At 32.9% G+C, this 16085-nt stretch overlaps 1 protein-coding gene across 2 annotated transcripts; it reads right to left on the minus strand.

The window, feature by feature from the left end:
* Positions 1-3218: 3218 nt before the first annotated feature.
* LOC134722176 (orexin receptor type 2-like) lies at positions 3219-10313 on the minus strand. 2 transcript variants are annotated; one of them, XM_063585757.1, is made up of 2 exons: positions 10047-10313; positions 3219-4698 (listed from the first exon to the last, which is right to left on the minus strand). In XM_063585757.1, exon 2 carries the CDS (start codon positions 4647-4649, stop codon positions 3501-3503), a length of 1149 nt encoding a protein of 382 aa, XP_063441827.1. In that variant the 5' UTR covers positions 4650-4698; positions 10047-10313; the 3' UTR covers positions 3219-3500. The 2 variants fall into 2 exon arrangements, with proteins under 2 accessions (XP_063441827.1, XP_063441826.1); XM_063585756.1 differs by lacking the exon at positions 10047-10313 and adding an exon at positions 8015-8127.
* Positions 10314-16085: the final 5772 nt, after the last annotated feature.

Consider the following 16085-nt stretch of genomic DNA (forward strand, 5'->3'; position numbering starts at 1 on the left):
GACTTCAACTTCTGCAAAAACTACCTTTATCAAAAACTTTAACCTGTAGCGAACAGACACACAGACGGACGAACGGAGGCACTGACCAGAAAACATAATGCCCCTCTACTATCGTAGGTGGGGCATACAAAGAATATAAAGGGAAAATGTGGTATGTGCTTATGAAACAATCCAACAACACAAGATATACCTTAACCAACATCTAAAGGTCAATATTAAGTGCTTCATATCTTGTATAAAGATGCATTATGTTATGAAGTTTCTGTCTGTCATATGTCCAGTCCTTGATCTCTTCTTCATTGAATGCTTATAAAGAAGCATATTTTTTTGAAATGTGAATTCCTCATCTATTATGATTTGTTACATAATTATATTTGGTATAAGGAATCCCTGCAAGGTCTACATGAAAGTCGAGCATAGTTAACTTGACCTTGACTTCATATATCATAGATCAGTGCTCAAGGTTGAAGTATCTGTATTAGGTTTGTTTCTCAGATTCTGTAAGCAGTAGGAAAAACTGACTAGTTTCAACTGACCTTTGCCTCATTCTCATGGTTCATTGAAAAATCTATCATGATTCAAGACATTTCAGTGTGTGTTCACTGATGTAATACGCTGTTAATTTGCAGTGTAAGAATGTGTATATAGAATATAAAATCCAATAGTTTCTCATATTTAAAAATTTTCCTATTGTAGATTTATTGACAAGCTACAGGAAATGGACCAAATACTCTGCATGTACAAATAATTCTACTATTTCCTATAAATGAATGGTATTGATATTGACCATTGAATGGCTGTTGTGATCATCGTAGGAATTTCTCTTGGTATAGGCCTGACCACCTGTATGGTCTCCTTGTAGCATGCATAACCCCAGCAAAGAAAAATCTTTGAATTTGATATTTTGCTGCTGTTCAGCTGATTTACGAAATTTAAAAAATGAAACACTTGAATAAAAAGAGTTAACACTGCAAATACGGACAGAACTATAGCATTATTATAAAGACACTTTGCTATGTACAAGCCAGATAGAGTCCACTAATGATGATGTAATATTTCGTATGTCACAATGACCTCTTAGTTACTCCAACCTCCTTTCTTCGATTATGAATATCACACAATGTCATTGTAGTTTTAAGGAAATTTTGAAGTTTTTTTGTTTTTATCTTAAAAATTATTATAGATAGATATAAACTGTAAAAAGCAATACTGTTCTGCAAAGTAAGATCTACGGAAAAGTTCGAAAGACCATAATTGTCAATTTACCCCTTAAAGAGTTATTGCCCTTTAAAGACAATTTTGTCACAATTTGTTCATCAAGGTTGCTTATATTTAAAAATCTATCCTCGGATATACAGGAAGGCGATTCAGGATCTTGAGAGCCTCATGTTCACTCTTTCCATTGTGAAGCAATTCTCTTGATTTATCTTTTTGACAGCGTTATTTTATTGTGTGACCTTTCTAAAGATTTTTGTGCATGGTCTCTCTGGAAAGCTGTCTGTCAAACATACACATCTCCCTTTTTTTGTGAATTGTTAAACTATTCCGTTAGAAATCTCTTCTTATGAAATTAAATAAATCAAGAGTGTGTCCCCAGTACACGGATGTCCCATCCGCACTATCATTTGCTATGTTCAGTGGACCGCGAAAATAACTCTAATTTGGCATTAAAAGTAGAAAGATCATACCATAGGGAACATGCTTACTAAGTATCAAGTTGATTTGACCTCAACTTCATCAAAAACTACCTCGACCAAAAACTTTATAAAAAACTTTAACCTAATGCGTAACGCACGGACGGACAGACCAGAAAACATAATGCCCATAAATGGGGCATAAATGTGTCAAAATCCCATCACTTCGCCCTAGCAATTGACCTCCGATATGTTTTAATTTGACATTGAACCAACAAAAGTAAAAAGGAATCAGTTTATAGTGATAGCGAAAAAGTTGTCGTTTAACAACATCAATTGAAATAATACCACGAGGAACTACAGAATACAGCAGCAATTTAAAATATCAAAATAAATGTATTTCAATCATTAGTTTCTATATATAGACCGGGCCACACGATAGCTTTTAAATTTATATATCTAGCCAAATGTAAGGTCAGCAATGTGACATGACACGGATTTATGTATATAAAGGATACAATTAAACTTTAAAATAATGATTCTATCATGTGATCGGTTTAAATATTAATAAAAGGCAGTGGCTGGCTCTGATTAAAATATCTTAATTTTAGCTGGCAAATAGCATATATTTGTATAGCAATAGTTGTTTGGCTGTGCCGGTCATATAGTGAATTTGTTATTTTGCGGTTCTTCGTAAAAGGTCAATGTTACTATTTACATTTGAAAAATTCTACGAAAATGTGCATTGATTTCCCAACTTCAAAGAATCAAATCATTACCCATATAGAAAAATTAGATAACAGTCACATTATTTTCGAAGCACATATATATTCGTTTAGAAACATATATGAGTCCAAGTGAAAATAAAATTTGTAAAGACATAAAACAAAGCATCGAGCATCCATTTGTAGCAATAAAATCATATCAAAACACTGAATTTAAAGTTCATCATATGTGTTACTTAAATAAATGACTTCCGTATGATTATTGTACAAAATTCAACACATTTTTGAACCCTAAAAAAATCATTCCACGAAAGGATAAAGTTCTCAATCATACATTTTGCTAGTGTTATAGATAACCCCAACACCTGTAATACATGTTTGACCCTGCCAAATTCCTCAATGCAAATAGTAAGATGCTGTCTGTCATAATATTAGTGTAGTTCATTTATTTGTTTGTCATAAAAGGTCGTTGGTTTTCTCCTTTGAATACTTTGTCATGTAAATGTCTTTTTATTCAAGCTTGATTAATATACACAATACTGGATTTGCTTTACATAGGCCTATAGTTTCTCGAGTAATCGGTGCTTTCGGTCCGGGATTTGCTTTTTGTCTGACTCTTTTGCTCTTTGTACCTTGCTTTCGGTCCGTTTTGCTTTTTGTCCCATGATATTGCTTTTGGTCCGACACTTTTGCTTTTCGTCCGTTACTTTCGGTCCGTTTTGCTTTTTGAAGTGTGAACAAAAACGGACCGAATGCAACGAACAAAATTATCGGACAAAAAGCAAATCCCGGATCAAAACCACCACATCACTCATATTGACGTCATGTGGACTAGTGAAAATTTGTATCCACATCTCATAATTTTCATATCTTTATAAAACACAAAAGTACAGACAAAGAAGAAAAAGTATCCAAGTAGTAAAAGTTCCTTAAAACTTTATGCTTTGGAATTTTTCGGAATTTTCCTCCTCAAGATACCACCCAAATCAATAATAGTCGCTTTTAATTGTTTGACGAATCATGCAAAGTATTTGTGAATATAATACGAATCCAAAGGTAGTGTTAATTTATTAATTTATAAATGAAATGAAATACCATTGTTTATTGCACTGAAAATGTAATTGTTCACGAGACGAGTAAGTTAAACAGTCGTTCCACCTCTATTCCGGCAGCAACACGAAGCAAGAATTCTTTTAATTAAGTTCTTAGTGTCTTTTCTAAAGTTTATGTTCAGAAAACTGTAAATACATGGATTAATTGCATTGTTAATAAAATACGATTTTGAGCAAAACTTGTAGAGCATTTCACCAGCAGACGTCAAGGATTCTTCAAAGTCTTTTTTCGTACTCCTTAAAACCATGACGATGAGAAATGGAAGGAAACTAATGACGTATGCAACAGTGACGGCAAATAATACTACCGTCGTACGAGTGACTTTAATCTGATTTTTAGAACTTTGCTTTTTAAAATTCCGTGCAGATATTGTCGATTTCCGTCTTTCGCTTTCCCAGCTTCCGTCATTTCCGGATGACATTTCAGTACTTATTGGATCGTTTGACACACCGTCTGATGAAGGTCTTTCTTTTGAAGTCGGAGTATCTGGAAGTTTTTCCCCAATATTTGCTCTCTTACGTTTCCATATGACCACACCAATTTGCAAGTATATAATAGTAAAAAATACGAAACATCCAATGAATAACAAGAAAAGAAATCCATAATAAATTGTCGGATATATAGTACCTCGCATAGAGTCATCGGTTGAGCAGTCGATAGCGTTTACTCCTTCGAGTCCAATGTCGACACTTTTTTCTCCAAACAAAATACATGCTGGCCATGCTGCTAGTATTCCGACGACAACAGATAACAAACATGCAATTTTTGCGTGTTTGACAGTCACTTGTTTTCCAAGACGGCAAATTCGAAAAAATCTGTCAAATGCGACGGCTATTAGAATTATCGAAGATCCAATAATAGAAACCGATTCAATAAATCTCAAGAGTTTACATGCTGCAGGAGCGTAAAACATATAAGGGTATCGAAGATCAGCTACTTCCGTCGGCATTCCTACTAAACACGTGAGCAAATCCAACATGGCGAGCGCTAGTATGAAATAGTGCGATGATGTTTTTGTTTGCTTACTGAGGTAAACGCAACACACTAAAATATTACCAAACGTGCCAACGAACATGAGGATTAACATGTATATAATAACGGGTAGATAGAACAGAGCTTTCTCGTCATTTAGACGGACGAGTTCGGCATGAGTATCTGTGATGTTTGCAGAAGACATTTTTCCGTTAGATTATTTTCTGTTCTCAATGTTGTTTTTCATTCTTTATCTGAAATAGAAAAATACAAATTTCTATAAAAGTATAGGGCTATGGTGTCCATGTTGATTATTTTAAACTTCTCCGTTAAAGATTTCAAAGCATCTCAACCTCTTTATAAACTGGTCCGACATATAAACAATCTATCCGTTTGTAGGACTAAACTACTCCAAAAGGAGGGTAGCATACCTTACATAACAATTATTTCACGGTTCAGTTAGCAAGCAAGCTAACCAAACATGTAACCTTTACTTGCACACTTGAGGAACTTTGCTGTAAATATACTTGTATTTTGAATTTCAGAAACTCTAGCATTTCCTTCAAGTAACTCAGAACTGTTTGTATTTCAATTCATAATTTACTAGTTGTATCTTACTTTAACAATCATGTTATCAGTAAAATCTTAACAAAATAAAGCCCTTACCACTCTTATCGGCACGTAGAAGTTTACATGTCTTTGTGTTTGTCCGTTAATACGAACATACTATATTGGCAATTAAATTTCAAAAACTTCAGGAGTTTTCTTTTAGAGTTCCTAATTGGGAGTTAAGTGAAGTCAATTTGTTCTAAATTAATTTGGTGCATCATTGTTAAATCCGAACATTATATTTCTGGTCTAGTGTGACTCGAAACCAAATGTAGTAAATTCAAAAGAACAAACTTTGATCATCAAATAAAACCATGGCAAATTCACAAAGAAACATCAGATCAGATCCGTTTATATTCAATATTTTACCTACAACAGATAGTAACAAGTACAGCAACAGTCATATATTAAAAGCAGTATTGATTAGTTCTTTGGAAGTCTGACGCTCCTGATAGCTTGTATCTATTTGTAGCCATTGATCTCTTGTATGTCAAATTTTGTTTAAGCCGTACGAAAAAAAATATGTATTTTTAAAATAAAAAAAGTTGACGATGCTTTACTTGCTAACCATATTCCGTTAGTTTCATTTTGAATATTACATATCTTGGTTGGTTCGATGTGCATGTTTTCTTTTACTTCAAACTTGTTCTAATGTTTTGTACGTTGTTGTATTATTTTTTTCCGTTTAAATGTCCATATTGAAATCTGTTATTTTTGGTATAGGGTGAAGTCTAAAATGATTTTATTTTTACTTTCATTCAACTAATTGAAATTAAAAAGGGGGAACTAGTTGAATGCTACAAAGAATCATTCAACACCCAAACTATGGTCATGTGTCTGAACTAAGCCAGTTGTTGTCTCAAGTTGACTCTTAATGATTTTAAATAATCTGAGGTCTTATTAGAGTTAAATACAGTTACATTTTTAAATTCTTGTTTTATCTTTTCACTTCTTGTTCAGACTCGAGGCATTAGAAATTTAAAATATAGCGATAAGGTAAAGACATCTGTCCATTGTTGAAGACCATATGTTCATTTATATATGTAATTGTCTTTTGGTATTTTGTTTCTGGTAGGTTCAGTCTATACCTTTAACGAAAAGGTTCGATGTCATTTTCATATTTTGGTTGATCCTTGTATACGATTTTAAAAAATAAAATGAAATAAGGGGATGTGGTTAAATTACATGATGTACAAATGAAACAACTATCCATCACAGATCAAAGAACAAGGATGTTAAAAACAAACAAAAGTTCATCTTTTGGCTTCAACATTGAGCTATTTGTATTTATCACTTTAAATATCATTAAAAACTTGTAGCACTAGTTCACCTTGAACTTATGTTTGTGTTGTTCTGCATTTAAACATTTTGAGAGTTTATTCTGGTGTTGAAGGACCAAATATATTTGTATGTAGTTGACATATAGTGACATGTTGTTAAATTGGAAAGAGATTAAAAACCGAATGAATTAAATTATAAAATATGCTTGAAAATATTTTGTTTCCATATTTTTATAAAATCTACATGGTATTAAAAGACGTATTTTGCTTTTGAAGATTTCTTGTCTTAACATTTCCATACAACCTATACAAAATATAAGATAAACCCATAGAGATCACAACATTGATCGAATCCTATAAGGTTAAAAGATCAGGTTTGGACAGTGTAACTATTTGGCTATAGGATTATATGTCCTCCAGATAAATGTAAACATCAAATTATTTACCTTAATGATTAAATATACTGTCAAAATTATGTACTATTTACACCTGAAATTCTATAATTATGTCAGATTTACTTCTTGCTCGAAATAAACAAACAAACAAACATTTGAAAAAATTTACAACAGTAATAGAGGGGGGATTCCTCACAGTTTTTAACTATCTAATTACACTTATCATTCAATAAACATAACATTGACACTAAATTAATTCAAAAGAAATCACTAATAATGGTAAAATAATTTCTAGATTCTCGTAACAAGTAAATTATTTAAAACTAAAGATTTTCTTTTGTTATGTGAATGATATTTGCTAAAATAAAAATTAGATAGCAAAGAAATCTGAAAGTTTTTTTTGTTTACCCTATCATATATACAATAGTTTTGAGAATGATAAAAACTTCAAAGAAAAAAGAAGAGTTAAATTGAAAAAAAATATTGAAATACTGGATTCTCAATTATGCTAAAATCCTGTTAAAAATGACAGAAAAAGACAAAACAAGAAACCAACAAATTATATTCTTACCGTTATTTAGCGAACATTAAATTGGTTATCTAACTATAAATCATTGACTTTTTAAATCACCTCTATTGCTTCCGTTATTGGCGTAACCTGGTTAAGTATAAGTAATTAGTAAGTGTAAAATATACTTGAAATTATTAAAAACCACTTTAAACGGTTTTGACCTCTGATTTTTATTTAGCTTAATAATGTTTAAAGCGTTTTTCTTAGATATAAATAGGAACAATTTGTTGAATATTTTAGTCCATGAGAAAATTAAATAGACATGTCTACACAGTACAACTTAGATTAAGATAAAAACTTTCCACATAGTCGAAATGAATTTATTAAAATAGAAGTCGATGAACTTCACATCCTTTCATTTAATTCCAGAATATTTATTGAAGAATCTTAATTAAGACAGTGCGAACATTACCTGCACGAATAGTTGCAAATGCCAATACTAATGTATTAATAGGTACGGGGCAAGTTGGTGTTACTTAGAAAGTTATCAAAGGTTCCAGGATTATAATTAATTTTGACTTTGATTTCAATGAACAAAGACGTTAAGATATCAAAATTATATGTTCATATTACTAATCTCGGGTTCTCTACATACTAAACTCGTAAACTTTTTATATACCTTGAAAATAAAAACAGCAACAGTAAGCATTTGAAATTATTTGGATACAGTTGTTGCTGCTGATATAGTCTATCTGTCTTTAAGAGTCTAACTTACTTTTAGATAGTGAATTGGTACATTACTCCATGTTCATTAATACGGCAATGTTTACCCAGATCAGACTAGGAAGAGCAAGATTGAAATATATTAACCGATCAATCAATGTTTACTAGTTAAATCAACCGTGTCTGTAGTCACAGTACAAATATTCTACTTGGTCTTACTATCAATTGCAACTTGTAACAACTTTCTGATATTTCAATTTGTCTTCGGTATACTGTTTGATTCTGATCTACTAGACGTATATTGTTTAATATATTTTGTACCTTCAAATGTTGTGTCAATATTCCATTTATTAGGGAAAAAAAATATATGGTCACCTTATTTAAAAGATGCATCTCTACAATATTTATTACAGTTATATCATTGTTAATTCAGCGGACGAGATAATCCAAAATCAACTATAAGTAGACCGATGAGTAATAAAGACTAGATTTTTAACTAAATCTGAACTACTAACAAAGCCATCATTCCATACAAAGTTTTACGTAACTCTGTAAACTACTGCAGTAAATTAGAAGTATAAACAAAGAGAGTAAGTACGGAATACCTGAATTAGACAACGTCAACTTTCTTGTTTGAATTGTTTTACATTTGTCTATTCGGTGCTTCTTATAGCTGACTTACCAGTGACATATACCATTGGCGGACCCAGGGGGAGTCCGGGGGTTGGAACCCCCCTTTATTTTGGCCTATCAATGCATTTGAATGGGGACATATAGTTGGAACCCCCCTTTGTCCTAGGTTGGGACCCCCTCTTTAAAATGTCTGGATCCGCCCCTGTATACAGACTATTACTAAAGAAGTCCACTTACCAGACTCTCAACTTGAGTCAGGCACGTGTAAGATGTTTACTTTTAAGTAAAATATCTACAATGTTGAGCATGGCAAGTACGTAACAATAGATGTTATGGTAACAATATTGTTTTAAAAAAATATTGCTTCTTGTTTTTTGTTGTTGAAAGGAAGTGGTGTATTAATTAGGCTAATTTACAATTCAAAACAAGACTTTTATATTTCTTTTAATTTTTTCTGCATCATAATTTCTGTAAGCAATTAATCTTGGTCATTTCACAAGGTCGTGGAGTCCTGCTATATTCATTCTAAGTTATCGTAGTGGGTACTCCTTTAGTCCCTCTTGATTTCTTTGAAGCTCTTAGATACCGTGTTCAACTTTTTCTACATGTCCTATTGACGTCAGGTCATGTTTGTAATGAGTAACTCAACATGCAGACAAATGTCACCTTGGCGTACAAATATTACAATATTAGTAAAAGTTGAAATGATAATCTGGTATGTTTTCCCTGTAGAATTTTCTTTTTAGTAGATATACACGATGGAGGAAGAGTGCTATCTCATTGTTGTATATCCCATTTCTACTATTTATTGTAAATATACTTTACAGGGTAACGTTTTGATTGAGAGCCTGTTCTGAGAGATAAACGCATTAAGAATCACACAAACTGAACCAAATCTCTGGCGCATAAACTGTTCGAAATTAACTTTTGACGTTGCTATAAGAAGTCTTTCTGTAAATATGATATTACATACTTATTTATACCCGTGATAAGTCAATGAGACCAAGGAAAAATAGGAGAAAAATATAAGTACTTTAAGCTAATGAAATAACTTGTAGAATTGAGATTAGACAAAACAAGTAATTACCCATTTTCCCAAGTTCTCCCCGCTGAGATTATTAAGCTTGGTATATTTTTCTATCTTAAATAATCAGACGATTGTCCGTTCTTTGGTCGGGTTGTTGTCTCTTTGACACATTCCCCGTTTCCATTTTCAATTTTATTGCCCTATTCCACTCCCGCTTTGACTCAGACGTATGTTCTGGTCCAACATCCCCGTTTTGATCTTATTGTAACAGTTGTTGAATCTAACAGTTTCTTACTGATGGAGGTTATCTCATTTAACTATTACATAATTATAAATTGTGTTTTGTTTAAATTCAAGAATATTTCAATGTTTTGACGTCAAACAAAGTCATCATAAAAAACACGAAACATGCAGCAGTACTTACATATAATTGTATCCTCTATTCCATGTAAAGTTATATCCAGTTAATGAACTAAAAGTTCGCAGTTGTTTACATCTTTTGAAAGTTATTTCGACCTTAATCCAGTCACCGAAGCTTTATTTGCTTTCAGTCCGGTAGACTTGCGGTCAGTATGTTGACCAACAATGACATAAATCAGAATCCTCATCTCTATATATTACACACAGAAGGACACCACATTGACATATTTACCTGAGCAGGTATTTACATGTTTAATGTAATTAATTTTTAGGATGATTTAAAATTACATGTAAATTTTGTGTAGATCTAAATAAAGATAATATGTTAAATTGTATTTTAACACCTTTCCCTTATTTTCAAATCTTTATTCTTGAACCTCAGAAAAAACACACAGGCCGTTTAAATATACAATCGCATAAATAGGTAGTTTATACAAAAACCTACGCATTTAAATACAGTCATATAATTAAATTCGACTTTTAAATTCACAATTTAACTTTTTGATTGAAATAATTCATGACATAGACTTACTTGTTGACATTCTATTACTGTCCTTCTTAAGAGAACACACGTGAAGGCCTCATTAAATACACATTAGTTGAGACCTACAATATGTGAAACATTTTCAAATATGAAATTGTAATTTGCTTTTTCACATTAGTTAACGACATTCTTTCATCGGTAAAGAGTAAAGTCTTGTTTGATTATCTGAAATTTAAATGCAGGAAAATCAGAGATGAAGAAGCCTTTCTTAGTTGAAAGAAATGAAATATCGGGTTGTTCTCCTGTTACATGGGAAATAGTCCGAAATGAGACGATGCTTAACGTCTCGAAAGTCATTACAAGGACAGAAATAAGACATTACTGAGAATCCTCGACAATAGACAAAACAAACAAAAATGACAAATCATTGTGATTCTGTTATTTTAAGTAAAATATTATAAGAAAAAAAAAAACTAATTTGAATTCGAAGTACAATATGCTTTTTTAATACAATTCCTATTGGAAATACGACATTTATTTTTAGCGAAAACATTTCACCAATATCAAATTTTGAAGTATATTCATCAGTTTTTATATATAATGTAAAGTTTTAATTATGCCTGCCCTGTATGTCGTACAATAACTGAGTTTCCAACTTACCTCTCTTTATGAATTCTGTTAGTATTGTAATCATCATCCTAGCAAATACCCATTGCTACATTTTCATAACTACTTTTAATGTGATTTTTATCTTCTGTTATTTTTTTTTTATATAAATGGCATAATTATATCCTGTTAGGAAAACATTAAATAGAATTAAATATATATCGAAAACGATAAACACTTATAATATAGGTTTCGTAAAATCAACAAACATAGGATAGTTTTGTATTGTTGAATGTTTTTCATTCGTTTAGATATATTTTCTTTTATCACTCTTACTCAAATAGACTTTTTAAAGACTACTTCAAATTTGATTAAAGTGCTAATGTTAGGTCGATGGTGTAAATCGGTTTAAAGAGAGTATTTAACTGTTTAATTTGCGTTAAAGCATCCCTCGACAACGGATAAGGATTAGCAGATCTGGTATGAGTCTTCCATGTAGAAAATATTTTACGATCTATAGTTGTCAATAACATACATGTCTTGACGAATTCTGATGATTCTCGGTCTGTGCAATTTTGATTTTGTTATAGAAAGTGAGGAAGAGGACAATCAAAATGTCGATAATAAAAATATCAAAGCAAAAATGTTAAGCGACAAAAGACAGTTAAAAAAATATACACAGAAATTTAATATTGAGTAACATGAACAACACCAACTACCGCCGATAACACATGTGCTTCATAAAGATCAGCAATTTCTGCTTCTATAATTTTGAAAAAAAACCTTTTATTTTATATCCCTTCCTGTGTGACAAGTACATTCTGACGTCAAACACGCGATTCTACACTTGAGTTGATGTGAATCTGGCCATTCAGTCATAGGTCTTCAAATTCTTTATGAGTTGATTTGAAATACATATTAAATAAGTAAGCAATGAATGAATATCGTTGTTAATTTTATATATGCTTTTTTGTGCTTCTTTGGAAATATAAATTTTGCTTGTTTTTGTTCTTATTGGATTGTGACACGGTGATGACTGCTGTATCCTTATTATGGCAATTTTACCTAAAATGTCTGTTTTGTTCACGCATCGTTTTAAATATAATGGAATTTGATGTGACTGTCGTACAAGTGAGGGATTTAGCGCTATCAAAATCAAGTTCAATCCACCATTTTCTACATTTGGAAATGCCTTATCAAGTCAGGAATATGACAACTGTTGTCCATTCATTTGATGTGTTGTATCATTTGATTTTGAAATTCGATTCCGTTTTGAATTTTTCTAGGAGTTCAGTATTTTTATGATTTTACTTTCTTCACTAGTGACACCCACTAGACAGAATTTTATTCATTTGATTAAAAATTGTTTCACGAAAAAGAGAAATACTTTGTTGCTATGTTTCCACGTATTCCAAGTATACCTGCGTACTACGTTTTCATCTGAAGTTAAATGTCAATTTCTTAATGAAATAAAACAGCTCTATTAAGTTGATCTACTAGTATTTAAATGATTCATTTGTGAAGCTTATAAAAGCCCTCTTTATTCACTAACAAAATGTATGATGTAAGGATCTACCGGAGGATGTAATGATACAGGGTCAAAACATTAGGTGAAGGTTGGCGATATATAGTCAGAGATTAAGACGATGAGTAGTAAAATACATACGACAGCAGAAAAGCAGAAATCCTCCATCTGTCAGTAATAATCCTTTTTTCTAGGGAACCATTGACCATTAGAAAAGGCTGAATAGAGACTTGGTAACACTGGAGAGACAGCTTATAGACGGGATTAGACTGGTATGGGCACGTCTACCCCCAGAGTATCCCGAGAGGAAGAGGATGAGAGACTCAAATAAACAGATCGAACGGACAACGACACCGATGATGCAAACGACTTTGAGAGGAGAGAAATCAGAAGCTTAATACCATAGTGGAAAAAAATGGTAGAATCAAAGACTTAAAGGTTCACCAGTCAAGGTGTGGCTGCAGTCGAGGAATTGGTTCAGAGAAGCGCGCAGGTGTATTTTGCTAGAAGCATGAAAATCATGGAAGCCAGTACACAAACCACAGTGCAATGAATCTCACAGTAACAGTATCATTCCAAAAAGCTTGAAAAGGGAGGAGCACATCACTCAACAAAAACAAGATACATCACAAAAGATGAACAGTGAAGTACAATATAGAGATCTGAACGCTGGTTTGGGAGTAAATCTGGAAACATCACATCAAGGATTTGTTGATAGAAGAATAGAAACACTGACTACTCTAGTAAATAACACAGAGAAAATATTCAGTGTTGAGGAGAGGAAAAAAAGGAGTAACATCAAGCAGACGCCAAACAGGAGAAAATAGAAAATCAAACAAATTAGAAGGAGCCCAAAAACCTATACAGGCGGTATAATAGAGGTAATGATCGAGATAGAGAAGTTAGGAATACTCTGCCTTACTAATGATATGTGAGATGAAATAAAAAAAAGATAGAAGAGCAGAACAACTCAAGAATAGTAATAAGAAGAAAGCGAAAGAAAGACGAATATCTGCAATAATTCATATAACTAGTCGAAAAACGATGGCAGCTACTCTGAACACTATGGAAAAAAGGGATCATTCGAGAAAGCTGGCAGAAGACAGAAGGGTGCCTTGTACAAAAGGAAAAGATTCATAACACATTTCACAGTTTAGGACAAATACTTCTTTGAGCGTTGATTTACACATCCACTTCTCAGTATAGGCAGACAGAATGATAAAATATATGCCAGAATGGTTACATCGATATATAGAAAGGAGGCATTGTAGGTTTTTTGTTGTGTCTTGGATCATACCAGTGTTCTAAGCCAATTTATACATGAGACGAAGATCTGAAAACGATACTGACAGATTTTACTATTGACTAGGGAAATTTCCGTTTTGAATTTTCCTCGGAATTTTTTTTTTGGGTATTTTTGGGGTTTTACTTTCAAGAAGATAGACAAGAGTGGATTGCAAGAAAAGTTTAAGACTTAGATATACCAACATGGATAGCTACTAAGACTGACATGGCTTCTCATGATATATGTAGAGTACCACCAAGTTTAAGAGCCATATGGCTTTACAGTCGAATACCGTATAGCGGGTTATTTTCGCGGGTGTAAAATTTCGCGATTTTCATTGAACAAGGTATACGAAATATTTTAGCGGTTATTATTTTGGCGGATGAAAACTTTAATTAATACCTTTCCATGTACACCTTTAATTTGGCGGAATTTATTTTGGCGATTTTCTTCTATCCGCGAAAATAAGCGAAAATTTACACCCCGCGAAAATAACCCGCTATACAGTATCACAAACCAAGCTACCTTTACCATCAACTTTGGAGGAATACAAGGTATAAAAAAGCAGCAATGTAACGACTCTCAGAGACTCGAAATGATAACAAGATCATTTAGGCTGGAATCCAGACTGGCCGCAAATGGTCAGCGAGAAATGGAACAAGTAGAAACTATTCTTCATCACAATGACACAAAAGGCAACATCTGTACTTAGGAATGACACATTTCAACAGTGATCAAAAGTAAAACCAAATAGAGAAGAGCAACATGGTGCAGTCAGATATAAGAAAGTAGAAGAAGATAACCAGAAGGGCAAACACCGTAGACTTAAGCCGCCAAGAAGCATTAATATATACAGTGGAACTTGCCAGAAAGAAAATCCAGTTACGAAAGATGCAGCCATTTAAATTCACTTATGCTTTGGTCAGTCTACGCTACACCTCCTTCTCATTTAAGCTGACATCAGTGTGGACTGCTGGAAGACCAAGTCTGTAAGTCATATAAAGAAAGAGGTAGGATGCACACATTCTTCTAGACTATAAAGTTGTGCTGAATAAAGGCAACAGTAGTATACCGCTGTTCAAAACTCATAAATCCATGGACACAGGGAAGATATGGATGGTGGCAGGAAAAGGTCCTTAAACATCTAAACCTTGTTGTGAAGAGAAGGCAGAAGAGACAGACAACAACAGAGTAAAAGCAGACCAGATTCGTAAGAGAGGGAGATACTAGTCATGCAACTACGTCCCATCATATAGGCACTTCATCTTAGACAAAGGTAGTGAATGAAACGGAGGCTTACATTTGCAAAAAGCTTTCGTTTCTTGAATGTGAACAGACAATCATACGCCTAGACATTGTAGTTCAGTCAAAGACGTTATGTATGATAGTTAAAGAGGAATTAACAGTTTCTTGGAAAGAGCGTTATGAAGACCATCGGAAGAGAAAATCATGACAATTAGTAGAGTTTGGAAAGCGTAGATGTTATCAATAGACGTAGGATGCAGAGGATTGCTGCACAGTTAATATTGAGGAGGCTACAGGCAATGGAAATTATTAGAAAGGCAAATAAGACAGCTAGGAGAAACAGCAGAACGTTCATATTGTTGATTATGGCATCGCAGAAATAATAAGAGCTGGAAGACGAGTGCTGATGATCAAAGGTTTTGCAACCTTTACCGACCCTTCAACCGAATAATGTAATGGTACAGGGTCGAAACATCAGAAGACACCAAAGCATCAACAGAGAGCGAAAGAGATTCAGAAAAGAAGAGCAGTCAAATAATTGTTACAACAGAAAAGCAGAGTACCACATTCTGTAAGTTATAATGATAGCAAACAATTTGCCAGACATTTAAAAAATGTGACGAAAATAAATAAATACTACAGTATGCAACTGTGAACGGATAACACAATTTAAAGATGAATTCATTAGACTGATGTCACGAGAAATTATTGAAAAAAGGTTGAAATTAGGAATAAGGAGTTTGTGTTAGCACAGAAAAATGGACATTCACAAAAATTGTATGCCTCTTTCGAAGGCAGTTTGTGAGCTTAAGTGAACGTTGGCCCCATTTGTTTATTTCATTTTCCCATTAAGTATATGATAAAGTTCATTTATAAAAAAATATAGCGAAATCCTATA

Source organism: Mytilus trossulus, chromosome 6 (assembly GCF_036588685.1).
Source record: "Mytilus trossulus isolate FHL-02 chromosome 6, PNRI_Mtr1.1.1.hap1, whole genome shotgun sequence".
Classification (NCBI taxonomy): Eukaryota; Metazoa; Mollusca; class Bivalvia; order Mytilida; family Mytilidae; genus Mytilus; species Mytilus trossulus.

Bases quoted from the DNA above. Each gene is read 5' to 3' on its own strand.
- LOC134722176 (XM_063585757.1), bottom strand. From the start codon at position 4,649: ATGTCTTCTGCAAACATCACAGATACTCATGCCGAACTCGTCCGTCTA.